Source organism: Mobula hypostoma, chromosome 5, assembly GCF_963921235.1.
Source record: "Mobula hypostoma chromosome 5, sMobHyp1.1, whole genome shotgun sequence".
Taxonomy (NCBI): Eukaryota; Metazoa; Chordata; class Chondrichthyes; order Myliobatiformes; family Myliobatidae; genus Mobula; species Mobula hypostoma.
The window spans coordinates 28,837,260-28,858,332 of record NC_086101.1 but is presented as its reverse complement, the minus strand read 5'-3'; the positions used below and the strand labels follow the sequence as shown (position 1 = coordinate 28,858,332).

General features: G+C 47.5%; 1 protein-coding gene across 1 annotated transcript in view; it reads right to left on the bottom strand.

Annotated features, from left to right (window-relative positions):
- Positions 1-20,856, bottom strand: part of LOC134346169 (major histocompatibility complex class I-related gene protein-like) — a 50,915-nt gene extending 30,059 nt beyond the window's left edge. The window contains exon 1 of the mRNA XM_063047482.1: positions 20,509-20,856. Coding sequence (XP_062903552.1) covers positions 20,509-20,602 — 94 coding nt within the window. The 5' untranslated portion in view covers positions 20,603-20,856. The remainder of the gene's footprint in view (positions 1-20,508) is intronic.
- Between the last annotated feature and the right edge of the window lie 217 nt (positions 20,857-21,073).

The window sequence follows — 21,073 nt, the reverse complement described above, 5'->3', positions numbered from 1 at the left end:
AACATTAAATTTTTTTCTAATTTCTTGTGTAGCCAAACTATTAATTTCATTCCTAATTTTTAATTGCCTCTAGTATATCCTGTGCCAAACTCAGTTTGTGTTTTTTTCTAGTTCCTTCAGCTTATTTTGTAATTCCTCTAATGTTCTATTCCTTTTTTTTTCTTATATGAAGATATCGCTATAATTTTCCCTCTTAAGACAGCCTTCAGAGTATCCCATAGAATGGGAGGTGAAACCTCTCCATTATCATTGAATTCTAAGTAAAGACCAATTTCTTTTTTAATTTGTTCCTTAAAATAGGGATCACTGAGTAGACTTGAATTTAGTTTCCAAATAGTATTCTTTGGTTGTAGGTCAAAATCAACAGATAAATATATAGGTGCATGGTCACTTACATCTATTGTCGCAATTCCACAGGTGATTATTTTGTCTCTGTCTTTTCCAAATGTTATGAAATAGTCTATTCTTGTATATATGGAATGGGGGGCAGAATAATGAGTGTAATCCCTTCTGTCGGCGAAAAGGTCCTTCCATATATCAATTAGTTCAACATCCTCAAAAAGAGTGTTCACTTTCTTATGTAAGGACTTTGTTTCATAAGTTTTCCTATTGGAAGAGTCTAGCTTTGGTTGTAATTGTAAATTTAAGTCTCCCCCACATATCAAGAAACCTTCTGTTTCCGTTACCATAATATTAGTAATTTTCTGGAAGAAACTAGTATCACTTCCTGGGGGTGCGTATATATTCAATAAAGTAACTGGATTTCCTCCTATATTCCCCTTCCCAGAATATATCTGCCCTCCTTTTCTCCCATTTTGAATACTTCTTCAAAATTTAGCTTACTTGAGATGAGAATAGCAACTCCTATTCTATGTCCTGATTTATATGAGGAAAAAAACAAATTAGTGAAGCCCATTCTCTTTAATTTTCCATGCTCATTATCACTTAAGTGAATTTCCTGTAAATATACTACATGGGCTTGTTCTTTTTTCATTTTTGATAGAATTTTACTGCACTTGACTGGATTCAACGGCCCATTGACATTAAAAGAAATGAATTTTACTTTGCCCTTAGCCATGTGTATTTATCTGTTAGTATATAATTGAAATTTGCAGAATATAACTTAATCGATCTACTCCCTGAACAAATAAGAGCCAAGAAACGCGAATAATAAAAAAAAGGTAACGAAGGTGTGATTCCAAGGCTGGGGTCTCTAGATGACCCTGGGTTGGGCTAGAAGAAAAGTCTAGCCGTGGGGTATAGTCCCTCCTACCTGTGGGTTGAGGGCCCCCGCTGCAGTACCTATAAAAGTAAGTTAAAAAAAACTACGTCTATTACGCAGAAATGATTTCCCTGTGTATTCCTCCCGTGTATATATTCTCATTTAGGTGGGGAAAAAGGAATGAATAACTGATTTTTTTTTAAATTGAGTAATATAAAAACCACATCATAACACGTATTTCTCGAGATAGGTATATCACCGTCTATTTTTGCTTCTGTTTAGTTTATCAGCACTTTTAATGTTAGCCAAATCTTATGGCTATTCTGAAGGAGGTGAGGGTTGTCTTCCGAGAACTCACAGTCTCTATATAATATCCTTCTCTCGTCCTGTTCCTGTCCCCTGCTTTCTCGGTTCTCTTACTATTTCCCAAGCAGTTCGGGACAACTGCTCAGTCAGACTTTCCCTTGGTTTGACCACGCTAATAGACAGTCCTCGGTTGTTCACGTCTGTAGACGCCTCTTCCACCGTCTGCTACAGTCGTATCCCTTCTTGGTAAAATACTCTCAGCTTAGTAGGGTACGGGGTTTGAAACTTAATCTTTTTGTCCTTTAATATTCGCTTCCCTTCGGAATACTCCTTCCGTTTCTATAGGACCACCGGGGGGTAATCATGATCGAAGTATATTAACTTCCCGTTCCAGAAAACCCTCTTCTTACCCCAGGCCCTTCGTAGAATCTCCGCCTTGCTCTTGATTCGGAGAAATTTAAGTACAATGGATCGCGGTTTGCTTTGTCTCCGGCAGGCCGCTGGACGAGAGAACGATGCGCCCTTTCTATTTCATCTCCATATGCGGGGGAATCTCCAGCGCTTCCCGCAGCAGTTTATCTACACAGTCCATCATCAACAATCCCTCCGCTCCTTCGGGAACATTATAAATCCTGATATTTTTCCGTCGCGATCTTCCCTGCTGGTCAAGCAATTTACTTTCCTGTTGAGTTAATATTTTTATCGTCTTACTTCGTATCTGTTCCACGTTTTGCACGCGATCTTCCACCTTCTCAATTCGAGTCTCTGTCATCGCTATTTTCAGATTGACGTTGGCGAGCTCTGACTTCATATCATTGAGTTGCTGCTTTATATCATTTTGGACTCCACTTATCTCTTCCAGAATCTTCATCATATTTGCCGCTTCGCCTGTACCTCTCTCTTCCATAGGCTCCACAGTGGGGCTTTCTTTAATGTCCATTCTTTCTCCCCATTCTTGCCCCCCCCCCCGCCCGCTTATCAATTCAGATATGTTCGAAAGATCTTAGATTTGATGCATTAACGGGGCAAAATATCCGTTTTTCCGGAGGAGCTGTTGATCTGAGCTGCCATTCTGAACGATGACGTCACCGGAGCCCTCCTCATTCTATTCCCATCCTCACTGTCACGTGGAACAGGCGCAATCCTGAGATTTTACTACTCCTGAGGTCCTGCTCCTCAGCTTCCTTCCTAACTCCTGTATTCTTTTCTCAGGACTTCGTCCCTTTTCCTTCCTAAATCATTGACACCAATATGTACCACGGCTTCTCTCTGTTCACCCTCCCTTTTCAGGATATTGTGGACGCGTCCAGAAACATCTCAGACCCTGGCAGCTGGGAGCCATCTGTGTATAACGGCCTTTGCCCCAACTGACTCCCGTTGCCTAGGGTGAATAACCATCGACCCCGCCATACAGTGCAAATGCTTTGGTGCGGATACGGTGTGAGGCACCCAATGATCAGCCACGACACAAATATCAAACAATATATCAAGTGCGAGTAAAGAACTATGCTTCATAGCAAGTTTTGGTGATGGGTTAGTAGCAACAACTGAAAGAAAAGGCGCCACATAAGTAACTTATCAGTCTAACACCAGTCATGAAAGAAAAGGAGGTGGGGTGGCGTTGCTGGTTAGAGAGGAGATTAATGCAATAGAAAGGAAGGACATAAGCCGGGAAGATGTGGAATCTATATGGGTAGAGCTGTGTAACACTAAGGGGCAGAAAACGCTGGTGGGAGTTGTGTACAGGCCACCTAACAGTAGTAGTGAGGTCAGAGATGGTATTAAACAGGAAATTAGAAATGTGTGCAATAAAGGAACAGCAGTTATAATGGGTGACTTCAATCTATGTGTAGATTGGGTGAACCAAGTTGGTAAAGGTGCTGAGGAAGAGGATTTCTTGGAATGTATGCAGGATGGTTTTTTGAACCAACATGTCAAGGAACAAACTAGAGAGCAGGGTATTCTGGACTTGGTTTTGAGCAATGAGGAAGGGATAATTAGCAATCTTGTCGTGAGAGGCCCCTTGCGTAAGAGTGACCATAATATGGTGGAATTCTTCATTAAGATGGAGAGTGACATAGTTAATTCAGAAACAAAGGTTCTGAACTTAAAGGGGGGTAACTTTGAAGGTATGAGACGTGAATTAGCTAAGATAGACTGGCAAATGACACTTAAAGGATTGACGGTGGATATGCAATGGCAAGCATTTAAAGGTTGCATGGATGAACTACAACAATTGTTCATCCCAGTTTGGCAAAAGAATAAATCAAGGAAGGTAGTGCACCCGTGGCTGACAAGAGAAATTAGGGATAGTATCAATTCCAAAGAAGAAGCATACAAATTAGCCAGAAAAAGTGGCTCACCTGAGGACTGGGAGAAATTCAGAGTTCAGCAGAGGAGGACAAAGGGCTCAATTAGGAAGGGGAAAAAAGATTATGAGAGAAAACTGGCAGGAAACATAAAAACTGACTGTAAAAGCTTTTATAGATATGTAAAAAGGAAAAGACTGGTAAAGACAAATGTAGGTCCCCTACAGACAGAAACAGGTGAATTGATTATGGGGAGCAAGGACAAGGCAGACCAATTGAATAATTACTTTGGTTCTGTCTTCACTAAGGAGGACATAAATAATCTTCTGGAAATAGTAGGGGACAGAGGGTCCAGTGAGATGGAGGAACTGAGTGAAATACATGTTAGTAGGGAAGTGGTGTTAGGTAAATTGAAGGGATTGAAGGCAGATAAATCCCCAGGGCCAGATGGTCTGCATCCCAGAGTGCTTAAGGAAGTAGCCCAAGAAATAGTGGATGCATTAGTGATAATTTTTCAAAACTCGTTAGATTCTGGACTAGTTCCTGAGGATTGGAGGGTAGCTAATGTAACCCCACTTTTTAAAAAAGGAGGGAGAGAGAAACCAGGGATTTATAGACCGGTTAGCCTAACATCGGTGGTGGGGAAACTGCTGGAGTCAGTTATCAAAGATGTGATAACAGCACATTTGGAAAGCAGTGAAATCATCGGACAAAGTCAGCATGGATTTGTGAAAGGAAAATCATGTCTGACGAATCTCATAGAATTTTTTGAGGATGTAACTAGTAGAGTGGATAGGGGAGAGCCAGTGGATGTGGTATATTTAGATTTTCAAAAGGCTTTTGACAAGGTCCCACACAGGAGATTAGTGTGCAAACTTAAAGCACATGGTATTGGGGGTAAGGTATTGATGTGGATAGAGAATTGGTTAGCAGACAGGAAGCAAAGAGTGGGAATAAACGGGACCTTTTCAGAATGGCAGGCGGTGACTAGTGGGGTACCGCAAGGCTCAGTGCTGGGACCCCAGTTGTTTACAATATATATTAATGACTTGGATGAGGGAATTAAATGCAGCATCTCCAAGTTTGCGGATGACACGAAGCTGGGTGGCAGTGTTAGCTGTGAGGAGGATGCTAAGAGGATGCAGAGTGACTTGGATAGGTTGGGTGAGTGGGCAAATTCATGGCAGATGCAATTTAATGTGGATAAATGTGAAGTTATCCACTTTGGTGGCAAAAATAGGAAAACAGATTATTATCTGAATGGTGGCCGATTAGGAAAAGGGGAGGTGCAACGAGACCTGGCTGTCATTATACACCAATCATTGAAAGTGGGCATGCAGGTACAGCAGGCGGTGAAAAAGGCGAATGGTATGCTGGCATTCAGAGCAAAAGGATTCGAGTACAGGAGCAGGGAGGTACTACTGCAGTTGTACAAGGCCTTGGTGAGACCACACCTGTAGTATTGTGTGCAGTTTTGGCCCCCTAATCTGAGGAAAGACATCCTTGCCATAGAGGGAGTACAAAGAAGGTTCACCAGATTGATTCCTGGAATGGCAGGACTTTATTATGAAGAAAGACTGGATGAACTGGGCTTGTACTCGTTGGAATTTAGAAGATTGAGGGGGGATCTGATTGAAACGTATAAAATCCTAAGGGGATTGGACAGGCTCGATGCAGGAAGATTGTTCCCGATGTTGGGGGAGTCCAGAACGAGGGGTCACAGTTTGAGTATAAAGGGGAAGCCTTTTAGCACCAAGATTAGGAAAAACTTCTTCACACAGAGTGGTGAATCTGTGGAATTCTCTGCCACAGGAAACAGTTGAGGCCAGTTCATTGGCTATACTTAAGAGGGATTTAGATATGGCCCTTGTGGCTACGGGGATCAGGGGGTATGGAGGGAAGGCTGGGGCAGGGTTCTGAGTTGGATGATCAGCCATGATCATATTAAATGGCGGTGCAGGCTCGAAGGGCCGAATGGCCTACTCCTGCAGCTATTTTCTATGTTTCTATGCTTCTATGTCTAGTGCATATAATGTTTTAATACGTTGGAGCTCACGCCTCCGGTTCCATCCACAACTTCCTTACGAGACTCCGGCCACCATCCGAACCCACGAGGTCCGGTATCTGCCGTCCTGGAACCGCTGTCCGTTCCCCGCACGTCTGTCCTCTCTGCTCGCCTTCCGAAAAAGCCCGCGCTCCTCAACTCAGCACACACATACAAGATAACATAACATGACTTCCATTGGCTAACAAATGAATACCATTTCCATTATCACTAAGTATAACCTAAACATGCGGTTACACAGAACCCCCGGCTCAGCAGTTAGCAGTACGAGAAGCCATTTTAGTATAACACTTCAGAGAAGCCACTTTGGTAGTAAGCAATTAACAGTTAACTGTCCGTCTAGTATTACTGAGAACCCTACTTTCTCCCCCCCACCGAATTATTTCATGCCCCATGACGCTCAGATAATTCGCCATCCCTTCCTGCAGAACACACAATCCAATCCACGTGCAGAAAGCAGTGATCTGACTCCCCAAAATGGTAGAGATCACACCTTGTTCCCTGGGTGCTACCTAGGCCAACCTCTCTGGGGGTTTCCGACTTCTCTGAGACCTACGTACCCCATCTTCTAACCCTTCCGCTTCGGGCACTACAGGGGACCCTTTAAAACTACGAGGCGAATCCTCCCCCGCGCGGTCACCCAGGCCCCTCTGCACCTCGGAACCCTCTGTCTCTGCTTCAGCGCCCTGCGGTACCACGGACTGCCCCACATTAGCCCCGTCTAACCCAGTGGGGGAAAGGTCAGGAGTCTCTGCCTCCATCACAGGAGCATCAGCGAACGGCAGAATGTACCAACCATCCCAGTCATCATCCTCCGAATCGGTATCCCTCAAAGGGGCTGGGCTCAGGCCCGTCTCTCCCGGGGTAGGCACGTCCTCCAACCTGAGGGGATGCAGAGTCCTGGTATTGGGTGCAGCCGCCCCGTCAGGCTCTCGCTCTACCTGTAAATTTGCCCCAAGGGCAACAGGTGATTCCCATGAAGGATCCTGACAGGCCCTTTTCCATCCTTGGGCCGCACCCGAACAACCGGCAGGTTTGGCATCTGACTCTGCACCACATAGGGCGTGGCTGCCCAGTGATCAGACAGTTTGTGTTTTCCCGGTAATCCCAGATTCCTGATGAGGACTCGGTCTCCCGGTAGAAGTTGAGAGAATTTTACTTTCTGGTCATACCTCCTCTTATTTCCCCGATTCTGCCGGGCGGCCGCCTCCCTGGCCAACTCGTAAACTCTTTCCCGCTCTTTCCTCATATCAGACTCAAACTTCAGGTAAGGCTTCGGCGATACCTCATCCGCATCAGTCCCGAAACAAAGGTCAATGGGCAACCTTGCCTCACGCCCAAACATAAGACAATAGGGAGAGTAACCAGTAGCTTCATTGCGTGTACAGTTGTAACAGTGAACTAGATGCCCAATATGTCGACTCCAACGATTCTTTTTGCTGATCTCCAGAGTCCCGAGCATGTCTAGCAGCCGCCAATTGAATCTTTCCGGCTGGGGATCGCCCTGCAGATGATAGGTCGTGTCCTCGATTTCTCAACCCCCAGCATGCCCAGTAACTCATAGATGAGCTTACTCTGAAAGTCTCGTCCCTGATCACTATGTATCTGCCGAGGAAGGCCATAATGCACAAAATACTTCTCCCAGAGCACTTTCGCCACTGTGATCGCCCTCTGATCCTTGGTAGGAAAAGCTTGAGCATACCTGCTGTAGTGGCCCGTGATGACCAAGACATTCTCCGTGTTGCTGGCATCGGGTTCTATGGCCAGGAAATCCATACACACCAGGTCCAAAGGCCCCACACTCTGCAAGTGGGACAAAGGGGCAGCTGCCCGGGCAGCGTCTTCCCGCCGTTTGCAACGAATGCAGGACTTGCAGTACTCTTCAACCTCCGTCCTCATCTGGGGCCAGTAAAACCGATCCTTGAGCAAACCATAGGTTTTTTCCACCCCCAACGTCCAGAGTCATAATGGAATGACTTCAACACAACCTTCCGATACTTCTCCGGCAGGACCAGCTGCCAACAACGAGGTCGATCTGGGGGTGACGTTACCCGGTACAGTATAACATTTGGTTCTTCAACCTCAGCGGAAGCCATTCTCTCAGTAACAGAGACCCTGAGACGTGCTTAGCCTTCTCCGCCCGTGTCACATCCCCCTCTTCCACGGCATGCCAGACAGGGCCAATGTCCGGGTCATCTCGCTGAGCAGCAGCCACTCCCCCAGGGCTCAACCCCGGCAGCTGCGTGGTCTTCAGAGCAGTCAGGTCACAGTAATCTTGGGGCAGGGTGTCATCAGATGCCCCCAATGAGTCCACTGCTCGATCCGGCCTCTCCTTCTCCTCAGCCTGCACGGTGATAGCAAACTGGTACATTGCCTTCACCCCGGATGCAGCGACACTCTCCCACTCCTCGTCCCTCCCCGGCTCCTCATGGCCCCGTCGGGACAGCGCATCTGCGGCGACATTCCGGCTCCCCGGCCGGTACTTCAGGCTGAAACCATCCACAGACAAAGCAGCCGGCCACCGATGGCCTGTGGCGGCCTGTGGCATCCTGTTTCGCCAAGGTCAGGATGCAGGTGAGTGGGTTGTTGTCTATCCTCATCTCAAACTTGGCCGCGTAGAGATAGTCACTCAGCTTATCCACCACGGCCCATTTCAACGCCAGGAACTCCAAGTTATGAGTGGGATAGTTTCTCTCCCAGGGTGACAAACTCCGGCCGACAAAAGCCACAGACCTCAGGCCAGCTCCCTGATCCTGGTATAAAACGGCCCCTAACCCCTCATGGCTGGTGTCAGTGTGTAGCACGTAGGGCAGTCGTGGGTCTGCAGAAGGCAGTACCGGCGCCTGAGTCAGCATCTCCTTCAGTGACTGGAAAGCCGCTTCACATTGGCCATTCCACCTCTGTCTGAAGGAATCTGACTGGTTGAAATATTCTCCAAACTCCCGTCCTTTCCTCCCTTTCCCCCTCTATCCCGGGTGGGGGGGGGGGGGCGGGTAGCCACGCAGAAGTTGATTCAAGACATAACTTACCTTGGCATAGCCCTTCACGAACCTCCGATAGTACCCACAGAACCTCAGGAACGAGCACAGAGCACTCATGGTCTGGGGCCTCGACCAGGAGGTCACCGCTTTTCTCTTAGCCGGGTCTGCAGCTACTCCAAATCTGCGAGACGATGTGTCCAACATAGCCAACAGATGTCTGGCAGAACTGGTACTTGTCCAGGGAAAGTTTTAACCCTTCCTGCTTCAGCCAGTTGAGCACCTTCATCAGTCTCGCTTCGTGTTCTTCCAAGGTGGATCCAAATACTATGAGGTCATCCAAATATACCAGCACTTTGAGTTAGTGCATATCCCCAACTGTCTTCTCCGTAACCCTTCTGGAAAGTGGCAGGGGCCCCCAATATGCCCTGGGGTATCCTTTCAAACTGGTAAAATCCCAGAGGGCATATAAAGGCTGTCTTCTCCTTATCGGCCTCACTCATCAGGATCTGGAAATACCCACTCCTCAAGTCCAACATGCTAAACCACTTCGCCCCACTCAGACAGGCCAGTGCATCTTCAGCCCGTGGGACCAAAGATTGGAGCGAATGGGGTTGTATACACTGGAATTTAGAAGGATGAGAGGGGATCTGATTGAAACATATAAGATTTGTAAGTTAGAGGCAGGAAACATGTTCCCAATGTTGGGGGAGTCCAGAACCAGAGGCCACAGTTTAAGAATAAGGGGCAGACAATTTAGAACGGAATAGAGGAAAAACTTTTTCACACAGAGGGTTGTGGTTCTGTGGAATGCTTTGCCTCAGAAGTCAGTGGAGGCCAATTCTCTGGATTTTTTCAAAAAAGAGTTAGATAGAGCTCTCAAAGATAACGGAGTGAAGGGATATGGGGAGAAGGCAGGAAAAGGGTACTGATTCTGGATGATCAGCCATGATCACAGTGAATGGTGGTGCTGGCTCAAAGGGCTGAATGGCCTACACCTGCACCTATTGTCTATTGTCTATTGACCGTGTACTGATCAGGGACCGTGTGCCTGTTCAGTGTTCCATAGTCCACACACACACGAACCTTCCCATTCTTCTTTCGGGCCACTACGATAGGAGATGCATAAGGGCTTCAGGAATCCGTGATGATCCCAGCCTCCTTCAATTTACCCAAATACTGCCGCACATCTTCCACGTCTGCAGGGGCCAGGCGCCGTGATCGTTCCCTAAACGGACTATCCTCAGTCACCCGTATGGTGTGGCGAGTGCTCCTGGATCAACCCACATCAAACTCTTCAAGGGAAATAACATCTGCCATCGTCAACATCTTCTCCAACAGCCTCCGCTTCCAAGCCTCCAGCACAGGTGATGCCCCAAAGTTCAAAGCTTCAGCGGTCAACTTGCGCCTTTTTCCCGACAGCTCTCCCCCAACTGGCCTCACGGGGGCGTTGTGCATCACCGTAACCTGGAACAAATGCGCCAGAGGCATTCCTCGCTTGAAGGTGACCTCCCATGCCGTAGTGTTCCTGATGATCACACTAGTCTGTACCACCGAGAGCTTCTGCAACTCGTGTCTCAACAGAACCCCAGCAGGGAATCTCGACTCCCCCTTGAGATCTTCCAGGGTGTCCACTAAAAGGGCTTCACCCTCAAGCACTCCCAGGAATCGAGGGATCCCCATCACTCTTGCTACTTCACCCGGCTGTACCACCCTGGTCTTCGACTGGGCACACCACACAGTGCCTCATTCACACGCTGTGTCCCACCCAGGGTGACCCCACACTTCCTCAAAAGCAGCTCAGAACACTGGGTGCATCGACAGGGTCTCCAAAAAGTCTTCACCCACCTTCTCCTTCTAGGCTCCCAGGAGTCTCCGCACAATAGGGCTGTTGGTCCCCACCAGAATTGACAGCCCCCCCTCACCCCCCCAGCATCTCACTGGGGTTTGGGCAAACCAGTACCAGGGCCTCATGAGCCTCAGACACCCCAGCTCAGCTTCCAGGAACTCCAATTTCACACACAAATAGCCATCGTACGGGTAATCACCATTACGGATACCCCAAATTTCCAGTGCACTGAAAGGTGTCAGGGGTAAATGCGCCAGATACTGATTGTAGAACGACGGTACAGTAATGTGACCTGTGACCTGGTGTCGAGTATGGCTTTTGCACCTATCCCTTCTATCCGGATCGACACACTGGATCGGGGTCCCACCAAACCTTCCGGGAAGGAATGGATTCTCAATATTCCTGGATTTCAGTGCTTTAAAAGGGATAGAGAGTGTGGAAAAAGGGGAGGAGGGGTGGCATTACTGGTCCGGGATACTATTACAGCTACAGAAAGGGTGGGTAATGTAGCAGGATCCTCTTTTGAGTCAGTTTGGGTGGAAGTCAGGAACAGGAAGGGAGCAGTTACTCTATTGGGGGTATTCTATAGGCCCCCTGGTAGCAGCAGAGATACAGAGGAGCAGATTGGGAGGAAGATTTTGGAAAGATGCAAAAATAACAGGGTTGTTATCGTGGGTGACTTTAACTTCCCTAATATTGATTGACACTTGATTAGTTCCAAGGGTTTAGATGGGGCAGTGATTGTCAAAAGTGTCCAGGACAGATTCCTGTCACAGTATGTGGACAAGCCGACTAGGGGGAATGCCACACTAGATCTAGTACTAGGTGATGAAACGGGGCAGCTCACAAATCTCTCAGTGGGTGAGCATCTGGGGGACAGTGACCACCACTCCATGGCCTTTAGCATTATGATGGAAAAGGATAGAATCAGAGAGGACAGGAAAATTTTCAATTGGGGAAGGGCAAATTATGAGGCTATAAGGCTAGAACTTGCGGGTGTGAATTGGGATGATGTTTTTGCAGGGAAATATACTATGGACATGTGGTCGATGTTTAGAGATCTCTTGCAGGATGTTAGGGATAAATTTGTCTCAGTGAGGAAGATAAAGAATGGTAGGGTGAAGGAACCATGGGTGTCAGGCGAGGTGGAAAATCTAGTCAGGTGGAAGAAGGCAGCATACATGAGGGTTAGGAAGCAGGGATCAGATGGGTCTATTGAGGAATCTCGGGAAGCAAGAAAGGAGCTTAAGAAGGGGTTGAGAAGAGCAAGAAGGGGGCATGAGGAGGCCTTGGCAAGTAGGGTAAAGAAAGACCCCAAGGCATTCTTCAATTATGTGAAGAAAAAAAGGATGACAGGAGTGAAGGTAGGACTGATTAGAGATAAAGGTGGGAAGATGTGCCTGGAGGCTGTGGAACTGAGCGAGGTCCTCAATGAATACTTCTCTTCGGTATTCACCAATGAGAAGGAACTTGATGGTGAGGACAATATGAGTGGGGTTGATGTTCTGGAGCATGTTGATATTAAGGGAGAGGAGGTGTTGGAGTTGTTAAAATACATTAGGACGGATAAGTCCCCGGGGCCTGACGGAATATTCCCCAGGCTGCTTCAGGAGGCGAGGGAATAGATCACTGAGCCTCTGGCTAAGATTTTTATGTTCTCATTGTCCACGGGAATGGTACCGGAGGATTGGAGGGAGGCGAATGTTGTCCCCTTGTTCAGAAAAGGTAGTAGGGATAGTCCGGGTAATTATAGACCAGTGAGCCTTATGTTTGTGGTAGGAAAGCTGTTGGAAAAGATTCTTAGAGATAGGATCTCTGGGCATTTCGAGAATCATGGTCTGATCAGGGACAGTCAGCATGGCTTTGTGAAGGGTAGATCATGTCTAACAAGCCTGATAGAGTTCTTTGAGGAGGTGACCAGGCATATAGGTGAGGGTAGTGCAGTGGATGTGATCTATGTCGATTTTTGTAAGGCATTTGACAAGGTTCCACAGGGTAGGCTTATACAGAAAGTCAGAAGGCATGGGATCCAGGGAAGTTTGGCCAGGTGGATTCAGAATTGGCTTGCCTGCAGAAGGCAGAGGGTCATGGTGGAGGGAGTACATTCAGATTTGAGGATTGTGACTTGTGGTATCCCACAAGGATCTGTTCTGGGCCTCTACTTTTCATGATTTTTATTAACGACCTGGATATGGAAGTAGAAGGGTGGGTTGGCAAGTTTGCAGATGACACTAAGGTTGGTGGTGTTGTAGATAGTGTAGAGGATTGTCAAAGATTGCAGAGAGACATTGATAGGATACAGAAGTGGGCTGAGAAGTGGCTGATGGAGTTCAACCCAGAGAAGTGTAAGGTGGTACAATTTAGGAGGACAAACTCCAAGGCAAAGTACAAAGTAAATGGCAGGATACTTGGTAGTATGGAGGAGCAGAGGGATCTGGGGGTACATGTACACAGATCCATAGAAACCATAGAAACTACAGCACAGAAACAGGCCTTTTGGCCCTTCTTGGCTGTGCCGATCCATTTTCTGCCTAGTCCCACTGACCTGCACACGGACCATATCCCTCCATACACCTCCCATCCATGTATCTGTCCAATTTATTCTTAAATGTTAAAAAGGAACCCGCACTTACCACCTCGTCTGGCAGCTCATTCCATACTCCCACCACTCTCTGTGTGAAGAAGCCCCCACTAATGTTCCCTTTAAACTTTTCCCCCCTCACCCTTAACCCATGTCCTCTGGTTTTTTTCTCCCCTTGCCTCAGTGGAAAAAGCCTGCTTGCATTCACTCTATCTATACCCATCATAATTTTATATACCTCTATCAAATCTCCCCTCATTCTTCTATGCTCCAGGGAATAAAGTCCTAACCTATTCAACCTTTCTCTGTAACTGAGTTTCTCAAGTCCCGGCAACATCCTTGTAAACCTTCTCTGCACTCTTTCAACCTTATTTATATCCTTCCTGTAATTTGGTGACCAAAACTGAACACAATACTCCAGATTCGGCCTCACCAATGCCTTATACAAACTCATCATAACATTCCAGCTCTTATACTCAATACTTCGATTAATAAAGGCCAATGTACCAAAAGCTCTCTTTACAACCCTATCTACCTGTGATGACACTTTTAGGGAATTTTGTATCTGTATTCCCAGATCCCTCTGTTCCACTGCACTCCTCAGTGCCTTACCATTAACCCTATATGTTCTACGCTGGTTTGTCCTTCCAACGTGCAATACCTCTCACTTGTCAGTATTAAACTCCATCTGCCATTTATCAGCCCATTTTTCCAACTGGTCCAAGTCCCTCTGCAGGCTCTGAAAACCTTCCTCACTGTCTACTACACCTCCAATTTTTGTATCATCAGCAAACTTGCTGATCCAATTTACCACATTATCATCCAGATCATTGATATAGATGACAAATAACAATGGACCCAGCACTGATCCCTGTGATCCCTGTGACACCACTAGTCACAGGCCTCCACTCAGAGAAGCAGTTCTCTACCACCACTCTCTGGCTTCTTCCATTGAGCCAATGTCAAATCCAATTTACCACCTCTCCATGTATACCTAGCGACTAAATTTTCTGAGCTAACGTCCCATGTGGGACCTTGTCAAAGGCCTTACTGAAATCCACGTAGACAATATCCACTGCCTTCCCTTCATCCACTTTCCTGGTAACCTCCTCGAAAAACTCCAACAGATTGGTCAAACATGACCTACCACGCACAAAGCCATGTTGACTCTCCCTAATAAGCCCCTGTCTATCCAAATGCTTGTAGATTCTGTCTCTTAGTACTCCCTCCAATAACTTACCTACTACTGACGTTAAACTCACCGGCCTATAATTTCCCCGATTACTTTTCGATCCTTTTTTAAACAACGGAACAACATGAGCCACTCTCCAATCCTCCGGCACTTCACCCGTAGACAGCGACATTTTAAATATTTCTGCCAGGGCCCCCGCAATTTCAACACTAGTCTCCTTCAAGGTCCGAGGGAACACTTTGTCAGGTGCTGGGGATTTATCCACTTTAATTTTCCTCAAGACAGCAAGCACCTCCTCCTTTTTAATCTGTACACTTTCCATGGTCTCACTACTTGATTCCCTCAATTCCATAGATTTCAATCCGGCTTCCTTAGTAAATACAGACGCAAAAACCTATTTAAGATCTCCCCCATTTCCTTTGGTTCTGCACAAAGCCGACCACTCTGATCTTCGAGAGGACCAATTTTATCCCTTACAATCCTTTTGCTCTTAATATACTTGTAAAGGCTCTTTGGATTATCCTTCACTTTGACTGCCAAGGCAACCTCATGTCTTCTTTTAGCCCTCCTGATTTCTTTCTAAAGTATTTTCTTGCACTTCTTATACTCCTCAAGCACCTGATTTACCCCCTGTTTCCTATACATTTCATACAACTCCCTCTTCTTCTTTATCAGAGTTGCAATATCCCTTGAGAACCAAGGTTCCTTATTCCTATTCAATTTGCCTTTAATCCTGACAGGAACATACAAACTCTGCACTCTCAAATTTTCCCCTTTGAAGGCTTCCCACCTACCAATCACATCTTTGCCAGAGAACAACCTGTCCCAATCCACGCTTTTTAGATCCTTTCTCATTTCTTCAAATTTGGCCTTCTTCCAGTTCAGAACCTCAACCCTAGGACCAGATCTATCCTTGTCCATGATCAAATTGAAACTAGTGGTGTTATGATCACTGGAACCAAAGTGCTCCCCTACCCAGACTTCCGTCACTTGCCCTAATTCGTTACCTAACAGGAGATCCAATATTGCATCCCCTCTAGTTGGTCCCTCTATATAGAAAACTTTCCTGAACACATTTTACAAACTCTAAACCATCTAGACCCCTAACAGTATGGGAGTCCCAATCAATGTATGGAAAATTAAAATCTCCTACCACCACAACTTTATGTTTCCTGCAGTTGCCTGCTATCTCTCTGCAGATTTGCTCTTCCAAGTCTCATTGACTATTGGGTGGTCTGTAATACAATCCCATTAATGTGGCCGTACCTTTCCTGTTTCTCAGCTCCACCCATAAGGAATCAGTAGACAAGCCCTCTAATCTGTCCTGCCTGAGCACTGCTGTAATATTTTCCCTAACAAGCAATGCTACTCCCCCACCTTTCATTCCTCTGCCTCGATCACATCTGAAACATCGGAACCCTGGAATATTAAGCTGCCAGTCCTGCCCCTCCTGTAGCCAAGTTTCACTAATTGCTACAACATCATAAATTTCACTAATTGTTTCACTAATCCCTGAAAGTTGCCTCACAGGTGGATAGGTTAGTTAAGAAAGCTTATGGGGTGTTAGCTTTCATAAGTCGAGGGATAGAGTTTAAGAGTCGCAATGTAATGATGCAGCTCTATAAAACTCTAGTTAGGCCACACTTGGAGTACTGTGTCCAGTTCTGGTTGCCTCACTATAGGAAGGATGTGGGAGCATTGGAGATGGTACAGAAGAGATTTACCAGGATGCTGCCTGGTTTAGAGAGTATGCATTATGATCAGAGATTAAGGGAGTTAGGGCTTTACTCTTTGGAGAGAAGGAGGATGAGAGGAGACATGATAGAGGTGTACAAGATAATAAGAGGAATAGATAGAGTGGATAGCCAGCGCCTCTTCCCTAGGGCACCACTGCTCAATACAAGAGGACATGGCTTTAAGGTAAGGGGTGGGAAGTTCAAGGGTGATATTAGAGGAAGGTTTTTTACTCAGAGAGTGGTTGGTGCGTGGAATGCACTGCCTGAGTCAGTGGTGGAGGCAGATACACTAGTGAAGTTTAAGAGACTACCAGACAGGTATATGGAGGAATTGAAGATAGGGGCTTATATGGGAGGCAGGGTTTGAGGGTCGGCACAACATTGTGGGCCGAAGGGCCTGTACTGTGCTGTACTATTCTATGTTCTATGGGATAAGGTCTTTTCCTTGCGATGGTCCCGCTGCACATTGTTGGGAACGTATTTTTCCAGAGACTCCAGTCCGTTCCCTCACTGAGTCTCTTCTAAGTTTCCCGACCCCTCTTCCTGCTAGGACACCCGGGGGCTCTCCTTCCTTGGGGCTCCCTGCCGTTCACATTCCCGCCTGAAGTGCCCCTCTTCCCCGCAGTTATAGCACACGCCTCGCCTCGCGGGACCCCGGCCTTCGCCTGGCCTCAGCGCCGTGCGTCCCTTCAGGGAGGGGCCTTCTCCGCTAGTCCCCTCCTGCGGAGGAACCCCACCTGCCGCCACCCCCTTTTGTATCTCCCGCGTAGAGCTGGCCCCGGCCATTTCACCACAAGGAGCTGCTACCGAGGTTTGTACCTTGTTAACGGATCCCAGTTCCGCTTCCAATTCGTCCTCCTCCTCCCTTACCTCTCTGAGCAACTGAACCAAAGCGGGGGGGGGGGGGGGGGGGGGGGGGCGTGGGGAGGTGGGGACGCGCTCTACGGGACTGCCGGAGACTCGTAGCCATCGCATCATATCTCTGCGCGCCTTTGGCTACCTGATCGGTACTTATCCGATCCACCTCATTCCCCAAATGACCCCCCGGCGCCTCAAGCAATTTAGCCTACGCTCTAGTCGGAGAAGATGCTCAGAAAGCTTTTCCCCTTTCTCCTGAAGCAAATTCTGAATTCCGCCCCCCCCCCCGCAACCCCCACCGAAAAGCTCCACCGTGCTTCCCGTCAGCCCAAACGCCTCCTCTAGGGCGGCTGGACACTCTTTCCAAGAAGCCAGGGGCTGGTTAACTCTCACCCCTTTTACCACCTCAGCTGCCGCCCCTCTCAAACTGTCCCCCAATCTTTGTCGCTTCTCCTCCTCAGAACACTGCCACTCACCCAGCAGCTGAGAGGTATGTTCTACCCAGGATTCATAATCCTCTTCCCCGTCGGGGATGGGGGTCTTCCCTGAGAAAATTCTTAACTTCGGTCGCGGACCCACCACCCGGTTCACCGAAGAGTTAATGGCTGAGGCCAACTCAGAGCCCTCCGCCTTCCCTGAGGGATGAGAACTAATTACATTCTCCAAATCCGACCACCCCCTTTCTTCATCCTTCAGAAACGAATGGACCCGCTCTCTAAAATCTCCGCCTGTAGCCTCGGGCAACTTCTCTGGTGTCTCTTCAAACCCTTCCTCCGTGACAGTGTGCACGCCCACGGTCCCGCCTCACCCACCTCACCGATAGACTGGGGCAGTCCCAGTTCCTTGACGTCAACACCAGTCTGTATCAGCACAAAGGCGGAGTCTCCCGTTTTACCAATCTTTCTGCTTACAATCTCAACCTTACCGATAGCTCTGACCGTATTCAAACATCGAATTAACGCATCGTCCGGGAAATGTATATCCACCCCACTTAATACCCAGGCATGATTAACCGGGACATCCAAGATCTCACACCAAGGTTCAATCTTATACGCATCCATCTCTTCTATTTAACTCTGGCGATTTACACCGTATCCGACAGAATTGAAATCCGCGGCTCGAGCCCCCACAATGTAACGGCCTTTGCCCCAACTGAGTCCCGTCGCCTAGGGTCAGTAGGCGTCGACCCCGCCAAACAGTGCAAATGCTTTGGTGCGGATGCGGTGTGAGGCACCCAATGATCAGCCACGACACAAATATCAAACAATATACCGAGTGCGAGGAACGAATTATACTTTATAGCAAGTTTTGGTGGTGGGTTAGTAGCAACAACTAAAAGAAAAGGCGCCACATAAGTAACTCGTCAGTCTTGTGCACATATTTTAATACGTTGGAGCTCACGCCTCCGATTCCATCCACAACTTCCTTCCGAGACTCCGGCCACCATCCGAACCCCCAAGGTCCGGTATCTGCTGCCCTGGAACCGCTGTCCGTTCCCCGCACGTCCGTCCTCTCTGCTCGCCTCCCGAAAAAGCCCGCGCTCCTCAACTCAGCACACACATACAAAATAACATAACATGACTTCCATTGGCTAGCAAATGAATACAATTTCCATTTTCACTAAGCAAAACATGTGGTTACAGAGAACCCCTGCCTCAGCAGTTAACAGTACGAGAAGCCATTTTGGTAATAAGCAATTAATAATTAATAGTCCATCTAGTATTGCTGAGAACCCTACGTGTGTTTCCTTTCTGCTTCTACAGAATCACCCATCTGTCCCCCTGCCTACAGAATCTCCTATTACTGGGGCCATCCTCTTAAGTTGCCTACCCTTCTGAGCCACAGGGCCAGACTCAGTGCCAGAGGCACAACCGCTGTTGCTTCCCCGTGTACTTTTGCAGCCGGCCATCTCTGATTGTGTGTTTTTTTTTAGCTCTGATGTCTCAATCGGCCGCTGTTTTTGTTCATTGACTTGCATAAGCTTTGCGTAACTGTCATTCTGTGTGTTCCCTGAAAATGCCTGCTTGTAATGCTGCTGCAAGCGAGATTTTCATTTTATCTGTATCTAACCATTCTTATCGGCCGGCTGGTGGCGCAGTGACATCGGCGCCGGACTCCGGAGCCATTCGATCTTTCCATCCGTGCCGGGTTGAGTGTCGCGTACGCAACTCGGCCTCGTAAAAAAACACTGCGCTGTGAGAAGGACTTGGGGGACCACTCATAGAATCTTTCCTCCAAAGACAACCACTTGAAAAAGTGGTCGCCGAGGCTCTGGCAGAGTATCGCACTGAGAGAAAAAAAAACATTCTTATGCATGTAACGATGAATTGGACTGAACGTACCTAAAATCTCCCTGAGCGTCCTAAATTCCCGGCTACCAAAATTAACTGAAACTGAGCAATATTGCTCTTTGTGATTTATTGCTTCTATTTCTTCTGCTTCCTTTTTCATTGTATTTTCTGTAAGCAGCCAGTGCAGACTCTTCCATAGTCTGCCATGTGTAAACATACTGACCAACCACCCCAACACTAGAGCTTTGATGAACTCGCCACTCATGTCCACTGGCAACTGCTTCCACTTCCCGCTGCATCATTTGGCATGAGCGGTGTTAACCTGGCGATTTTACAAAACCTCCCAGAAGTCCTTGTACATAACATGCATCAATGTTCTGCCAGTCTATTACCACATTAATCACCAAAACTTAGAGCCAACTCTTGATGCACTTTGAAAATAGAAAGAAAAAGTTCTGACAATAGTCAACAGGCCAGGCAGTATCTGGAGAAAAGAGGAACTGTTAATGTCTCAAGTTAAAGACGGAAAGTTCCGATAGCATGCAAGGACAGAGAAACAGGGCTAATGTTTAATGACCAAGATGGAAATCTTGGAACAGTTCGGGTAGCATCTGCCGAGAGACAAAGAATGAATGTTTCAGATTCGGGAGCCTGAGTCAGAACTTGGAATGAGAGAAATCAAGTTAGTTTTTGGTAGCAGAGAAGTCATTCACACATAAGGCACAGAAAGAGGCCACTCGGACCGCTATGTGTGTGCAGACCCTAGAGGAATGGGTAGAACAGGAGTATTTCTCTGGTATTGTGAAACAGACTGACGTAACGTGGCAGTTACAGGATAGTTAAACTCAGATTAATTGCTTTAATGTGATGCCTCTGTTAAGATTGTGGGACTTTCCTCTGGGAATTGGCGACAATTCCTATCCACCTGTGAAACCTATTCAAGTATCATTTTGCCCCGAGTTTATCGACTCCAGAAATTTCACAGGAGTGAAATGAGAACACAGGAGTGCGGTGAGGTCGTCTTCCCGTCTAATGGAGCGACAGCCAGAAAGTCCAAAAGATTTAAAGGTGAATTTCCCGACACAAACCCCGACCATCGCCGTCACATACCCTCGCCTCACCTGCCTGGCCTCCCGCGACAGAGCAGAGAGATAACGCGGTGACAAGGAGCGATACCGGTCCGGTCCAGCTCTCCATTGCGACAACTCCTCGCATCGACTGAACCCTGATCGTTAGTCAGTGAAGTGCTGAGGGTGGAGTTAGATTCACAGACGCGGCCAGTCGGTGCAGGTGCAGCCAGTAACTGAAAATCCTTCGACAGAAATGGACTGCGGGGGGAGTGGAGTGTCAGCAGATCGCGGGAGGGAGCGGAGCCAAACCACTTCCAGTCGTGTTGCATCAAATTCGGCGAGTGTAAATTTCAGGAACCTCCCAATAGCCCGTGGGAAGCTGCTCAGAACAACCTTCTCCAGTCACTGGGTAAAACAAAACTTCTGGAAGAACTGGGCGGGCCAGGCAGCAGATGTGAAGGGAAATGAAGGTCATGAGACATCTCCCCCAACAATATCCAAAACAGTATACTGTTTCTGTTTAGGAGGGAGATGACCCAAGGGGACTTCTGCACTACCTGCCTACTGCTACGCTGTCTAGTGGCCACCCATTCCCTTTCTGCCTGTGTAGCCTTTA